This window comes from Bacillus rossius, chromosome 12 (assembly GCF_032445375.1).
Source record: "Bacillus rossius redtenbacheri isolate Brsri chromosome 12, Brsri_v3, whole genome shotgun sequence".
Classification (NCBI taxonomy): Eukaryota; Metazoa; Arthropoda; class Insecta; order Phasmatodea; family Bacillidae; genus Bacillus; species Bacillus rossius.
The window spans coordinates 21,422-28,757 of NC_086339.1; the positions used below are offsets into that span (position 1 = coordinate 21,422).

Below are 7,336 nucleotides of genomic sequence, written 5' to 3' on the forward strand. Positions count from 1 at the left end.
ATTTTATATATCAGATTGATAATCATAACTTGTGTGTTAACATCTGAATTGTGTGTGTATATATATATATTTTATATATAAGATGTATATATATATATCTTATATATAAAATTCTCGTGTCACAGTTTAAATACAGTCATGTAGGGCAACTTTGTGCCAGTGGGTGTAACTTTGCTCCACTAGCTTCTTTTGTTTTAAAAAACAGTTAACAATATCTCTTTATTCTGTGGAGAGAAATTTTTTTTTGTAAACATTTCTGAAATTTCACTTTTCCTGTCAAGTTGGCAGTAGTGCAGACAAGTCCTCTCATCTATATTAAGATATGTTTGAATTCAACTGTGATTTTTAGTTGATTTTGACTGTTGTTTTAAAGTTGTCAGTGTTTTTAGGGTGATGGTCAAGGAGACACCTCTTAAAAAGCACCATCTGTTTCACAGTTAACACTTTAATGGTAAGTAAATAAAGTGGAATAACAAATAATGAAAAAATTACTAATAATACAAATGCATGCTTACCTTCAATTCAGAACATTTCAGGGCAACTTTGCCCCGGCTCAAAGTTACACACAATTTGTGTTTCTGAGATGTTTTGTAGGCCTATGTGACTGTGTAATTTACCAAATATTATATTGTAAACCTAATATTTTGATACAAACCAAAATATTTTCACAGCCTATTTTAATGTTTAAATATTGTAAAAAAGATACTGTATTTACGGTACAAAGAATGCTAATTTAGGCCTAAGTGATTGAAACTGTAAATGCGGTGATTTCAAAATATTACTTATTGTACTGTATTATTTGTTTACAGAAGACTGTACAATGTCTGAGCTGAGGAAAAAGAAGTTACCTGGTACCAGGCCATATAAATCATATACTGATGCTGTTCTACAGCAGGTATTAGAGGATATCAAAGCAGGTAAAATTGGTCATCGCCAAGCAGAAAGAGAGTATGGTATACCAAGGAACACAATTCGCAACAAGTTAAAGCGATGCCACGAAAAAGCAATAGGCAGGCCTCAGGCGTTTACCGAGATAGAAGAGCAGAGTTTTGTAAACCATGTTATAACATGCAGTGAATTTGGAATGCCTTTATCAATGTGTGATGTGCGCTTTATCGTAAAAGGTTACTTAGATTCAACAAACACTAAAGTGCCTCAGTTTAAAAACAATTTACCAGGCGTGGATTGGGGTAGACTGTTTCTAAAGCGTCACAAAGCTGAGTTAGGTCAAAGGTTCGCAAGTAATATCTCAAGATCCCGGGCTCAAGTCAGTGAAGACATGGTAAAACATTTCTTTGTGCATTTAGAAAAAGAAATTGAGGGTGTACTACCTTGTAACATTTATAACTATGACGAGACAGGTTTCCATGATGTGCCTAGTAAGAAAAAACTTCTTTTTCGACGAGGGTCGCGCCACCCTGAACTGATTTTGAATAGCACAAAGTCTTGTTTTACCACAATGTTTTGTGGAAATGCCTTAGGAGAATTTCTTCCTCCTTATGTTATCCTGAAAGGGAAACAGAAATGGAGTGACTGGCTGAAGGGTGCTCCACCAGGCACTAGGTTAAATGTAACACTTCATGGGTGGATTGATCAGGATGTCTTCGACGATTGGTTTGAGAACCACTTCCTTCCTTTTGCTTTGAAACATCCAGGCAAGAAAGTGTTAATCGGAGACAACATGTCAGCACACTTGACTTTGAAAACCTTAAAGTTATGTACTGAAAACAATATATCTTTCGTCATGCTTATTCCCAATTCCACTCATTTACTCCAACCTCTAGATGTGGCATATTTTTCGTCGCTAAAGTCTAATTGGAGGAAAATCCTGTATGATTGGAGACAAACCAGAGAAGGAAAACGTTGTGTTGCCCTTCCAAAATCACTTTTTTGTCAGCTTCTAAAGTTTACACTAGATATGGGTGAACCAACTGCATCAAGTAACCTAGTGAAAGGGTTTTTAACAACTGGTATCCATCCCATAGATAAAGATAAGGTTATCCAAAAATTGCCGCAATATGCTAAAGAAGCATTGCAGATAACTGACAATGTAGGTGAATGTTTCAAATCATTCATATCAGAAGTGCGTTCTTCTGATCTGGATAAGGTTCAACGATCAAGAAAGTTTAAACTACCTATTGAACCTGGCAGGAGTGTATCAGTAGAAGAAGTAGAAACTTTCTATGACAAAAAAATTCTGTGTGCGCGCTCAGGACCAAAAACTAGAGGTGGTGTTCGGAAGTTTCCAGGACGATGTAAGGTTATCAAACCAAATAGGCCTAGGGAAGGCGAGCACATTCCATGTACTAGTACTTCAGAAAGTCGGGACGTAGTTGACGTTTGTGTGTCATCAACAATACATGCTGGCCCTACTATGTTATTTGAAGATTGTACCAGTGAACATGCTAGCCCTACTGTGTTGATGGAAGATAGTACCTGTGAACATGCTAGCCCTACTGTGTTGATGGAAGATAGTACCTGTGAATATGCTAGCCCTACTGTATTGATTGAAGATTGTACCAGTGACACTATAATCACAACCAGTACTGTAGTCATTAATCGCACAGATGGTTATAAGGTTAATGACTATGTAATTGTAGTGTATGATGGCCATACTTTTCCTGGTACAGTAACATGTATAGCTGAAGAAGAAAATGAACTTTTGTACAAAGTCAAATGCATGGCTACATCTGGTGGATACTGGCGCTGGCCAGATCATCCAGATGAAATTTTTTACAGAGCTTGTGATGTTATTTGTAAGATACCTCCTTGTAACATTGAACCTGTCAGTGGCCGAGGACATTTTAAAATTAATGAACCTCTCCTATTGTCAAAAGTGGTTTTAAAAATATGAAAAGCTGTTCCAACATGTTGCATGTACTGTACAGTATGCAATAACCAATTAAGTCATGTCAGATGTTATAAAATAGCAGACTTTGACAAATAGAGATATTGTAACACATTATGTGTGATGGTTTTATTTTAACATCTTCATTTAACCCTACAAAATTTATTTCTATTAATAAACAGATCTAGAAAATACATTTTCACTTTTTGTATCATCACTGTTGAACGAAAATTATGGTAAAACTTGACAAAATACTTGATATTTGGCACAAATGGTAAGCTATATGTGTAGATTAATATCTACTTTGTGGAGCAAAGTTATACTCTCCAGCAATAGCCACCTTTTTCATGTTAAATAAAAGCAAAATAAAAATATGGTGCAAAGTTACACCACTGACTTGGTTAACTTTGCTCCACCAGAAAAATCAACATTTTAAATATTTATATTCATCTAACACATGATACGTTTCCAAAAATTGGTTCCTTTCCAATATATGGACTAAATGATTACACAGATTTAGCCCACTTTTTTATTTCACAATCTTGGGACAATCAAAATCCTGTTAAGTGGACCAAAGTTAGGCCACTTGACTGTACACATATCACAATTAAAGGGGTATGTTTATGTTTAAAATATCTTTGTGTACGGACACCTTAATATTATATGTGTATAATACATGTATGCTATACCCCTTTAATTGTGATATGTGTATTTAATCATGATATTGTTTATAACTTTTATCTTACTATGTTATGGATTTAATTTTTATTTTGTATTGTATTGTATATACTGACATGTTCTACACCATTGAGCAATTGCTCATTCATGGTCGACGGAACGTAACTATAAATAAATAAATAAAATAAAAATACAGTAAAATAAGTACTGACAATATACGATTGGACAATAATTGCTCACAGTGTACAAAAGAGGCTGAAACATAGGTTGCCAACAATAGACTCATATACTAAAACAATAACCAATTGTAATACTTGTAGCCTTTTTTATGATGGGGTATATACGGAGTATATACAAGTACGTAGAAACATCTGTACAAATCAGAGATAGGGTACCATACAGTTAGCACACATCAATTAATGTATAAATGCTTGCACATAGCACACACATTAAGAACGTAGACTGGAGTAAACATTATACTTAGTTTCTGATAGAAAATAAATGATTTAAATGTGCTTGAAAATTCAGAATACTCATCAACAAAGGAAGTCTTTAATATTTTCTGAAAGAAATTCCTGTTGTTAACGCAAAGTCTTTAAATATATTTTTTGTTACGTACCTATTAAATTATTTAATGTCTGACAGAAATGCAAGTTACCCTTATAAAAAGTTGAGCATGTGCAAGAAGGTGCATAAAATTGTTTTATGTTTTTTGTATGTGATTAGGTGTTTCTGAAATTAGTTTAAATTTATTTTTATTGTTTGATAGAAAAAGTATTAGGATCTCATATATATATGTGTGTGTGTGTGTACGTACGAGTACATGTGAGGCAGTGACTAATTTTTTTAAATAGTGGCCAACATGATTCATGTTAATTTTTGAACATAGTATTCTAATAGTTTTTTTCTGTAACAAGAAAAAAATTTTTTTACTTACTGTTGAATTTCCCAAGTAGGCCTACACGATTATGTAGTACATCATAATAGAACAAAAGTAAGCAATATGTACGTTCAGGGTAGGTTGAGATACTAAAATGATACCTAAATATTTCAGTGAAAATTTCACAGTTGTTAATTTTTTTGATATGTTATGTACGTGATTTTTCAAGTTTCTATTTTTGTCTATACAGAATGTAAGGCTAGAAATTTTGTGGATTCTACATTATTTACAAAGATATTATGACAATGCTTAAAAATTATCTGACATTTGCTTACCAAGCAAATGCTACTCAAGTAAATGACTGTATGAAGTATGTGTAACTTAAAAATCTTTAAGTATAAAGTTTTGATAATTTTGAGAAATTGTACAAGTTATACCTACTGTATGTGCATTTTTTAAATACATATAAATTTATTTCAATATAACATTACATAAAACATATTAACTTACAGTACAAATGTACAAATAAGGCGTTTATAAATTATACATTTGTAATAGCAAAAAATTGCGTCTTCTTGGTTAGAACTTTTACAATATTTTTTAATGATGTTACATTACATGACACTTGTGTTGCCCTCTTTAAACAACAACTAAATCTGATTTTTTTTGTTAAATGTTTATTTCTGTACAGTCATGACATATATGTACTGGTACCTTTTTTACAGCTCAAAATACTCTCTGAAGAAACATTAGCAAGGAATCAGCAGTATCACCTATACATGGAATACAGACAACCTGTAGTCCATTGTTATTCATGAATGTCTTAGAATCTGCTTCCACTGAACAGCATCATCAACCACCTGAAGAATCTACTGTAGTAACAGGTATGATTTTTGATTTTTATTAATATGTCTGTTCCGTTAACGTTCAAAGAACGTAATGATTGCAATGATAAATGCAATGTTGATTATATTATATTTAAGTGTATGTATGGGTGTAGGTGTGTGTGTGTATTTAAATATGCAATTAGTTGCATAGCAGCCTTTGTCACACCATTTTTTAATATATTTATTATTTTAGGGGAAAAATTGAGTGGTAATAAATCTCGAAAATTCTGAAAGTTATACATGCCATATAAGATAATCCTAATTTAAACATAATCACGTAACCACAGTTCAGTGTTGCTTGTAAATGGCTTGACCACTAAACACTTCTAAGTATCTTCCATTCCATCTCGATAAGTGTTTGCTATCAGGCATTTCTGAGCCCGTCTCAGATAACATATAAAATGTACATCATGTGAAAAACTGTATGTATTCGTAACATGCTGTGATTCAAATTATAAATTGTTATTAATTGCCCTTGTATTCCTTATCACTTTATTGTCTTCAACTAATTTTTTTTTTCAGCTCATATATTATTTTGTTACATTGTTATAAATTTTCTCATGGATATTTTATTTGTCATGATTAGAAGGTGTACAACCACACATTTTACTGTTCTGCATGTAATAACTTCATGTTTAAACATTAATTTCTCATTTTATGCGAATAAGCTTGTGTTTTCATGGAACACTATATATTTATGATATTTAACCCCAATTTCAAAATGTTTACTAAATTGCATAAGCTATTTCATGTACAAATTTAAATGTTATAATAAGGAATGTTTTTGAAAAAGTGTGTTTTGTATATACTACATACATACACTTCTTGATATTTACATTTACGTAACTTTGTGTGAAAATAAGTCACAGGTAAATGGTTCAAATTCACTACAAACCAAAAAATTTCATTTTTTGTTATGTTCTACTTTTTACAATTTCATTTTAAATAACAAATACTTTTCATGCAGTTTAATATTTTATAAAAAACACACACAAAAAATTAAAATACAATGTGCAGGTATTAATGGTACTTTAATAAAGTAATGCTGTCTTGAGCAGCAAGACTGTTTGGGTCAATATAATTTCAAAGGGTGTCGTGATGCATCACTATGAATACTGCCCTCAGTCTATGCATTTGGGATGTTAATGCATAATTTATACTCTGTGACAAATATATGTTGTGGACCAAGTCTCAGGTGTCAAGTGAAAAAAAATATCTTTATATTATGTCAACATATTATGCAGGTTTCGTTAGGCCTATGTATTTATTTTCTTATTACATCACATGAGGTCGTGCAAAATAACTGCTTGGAAAGGTCCATTATTAAAGAGGATGATAAATACACCAGTAAGTAAACATTACAATTTTTTACTTGTAGAAAGTAAACACACACAAACACACTCAGAGGACACATATTTGCATTACTTATAGACTAGTATGTGACAAAAACATTTTAATTCTTTTTAATTGGTAGAATTCATAATACATTATATACCATATTTATTTATCTGAATATATACCTGACAATTTAGTTTCTGAGGCTATACTCTGTAGACCTTAATTAATGATATCACTAATTTAAATAAAACCTTTTAATTTCAATATCTAGAGACTTTTTCAAAACCATTTCTTATTATATGTCACAACACTGTTTGACAGGGGATGTCTGGCAAGTGAGTTTAAGAAACAGGTTTGGTTAAGTGTAAAAATAATTTTGGGGGAGAAGTTGCCCCAATGAGAATACCAGTTTTTAATAAAGTAAATCTTATTATAAATTTTATTATAGATGATCTTTAACAGCTTCAACATAACAATTTACGTAAAGATGTAATGAATGCTTACATATTGCTATACATGAGATAAAACTGTTAAGCAATATATGTTACACAATACCGTTATAAACTCTTATACAGTAATTCTTAATACGTTATTTTATAACAAAATAACATCCGTATAGAGTCATGAAGAAATACAAATCTAGATACGTATGTTTAGCATAAGGATACTATAATACAATTTACTCATTTATGGGTGGAGTACATG

The 7,336-nt window shown here is 31.7% G+C and overlaps 1 protein-coding gene across 1 annotated transcript; it reads left to right on the forward strand.

Annotated features, from left to right (window-relative positions):
• Positions 1-200: 200 nt before the first annotated feature.
• Positions 201-2,965, forward strand: LOC134537290 (uncharacterized). Its single transcript, XM_063377564.1, has 2 exons — positions 201-451; positions 810-2,965. The coding sequence occupies exon 2, from the start codon at positions 821-823 to the stop codon at positions 2,852-2,854; it is 2,034 nt and encodes a 677-aa protein (XP_063233634.1). The 5' UTR covers positions 201-451; positions 810-820; the 3' UTR covers positions 2,855-2,965.
• The last annotated feature ends 4,371 nt before the right edge of the window (positions 2,966-7,336 follow it).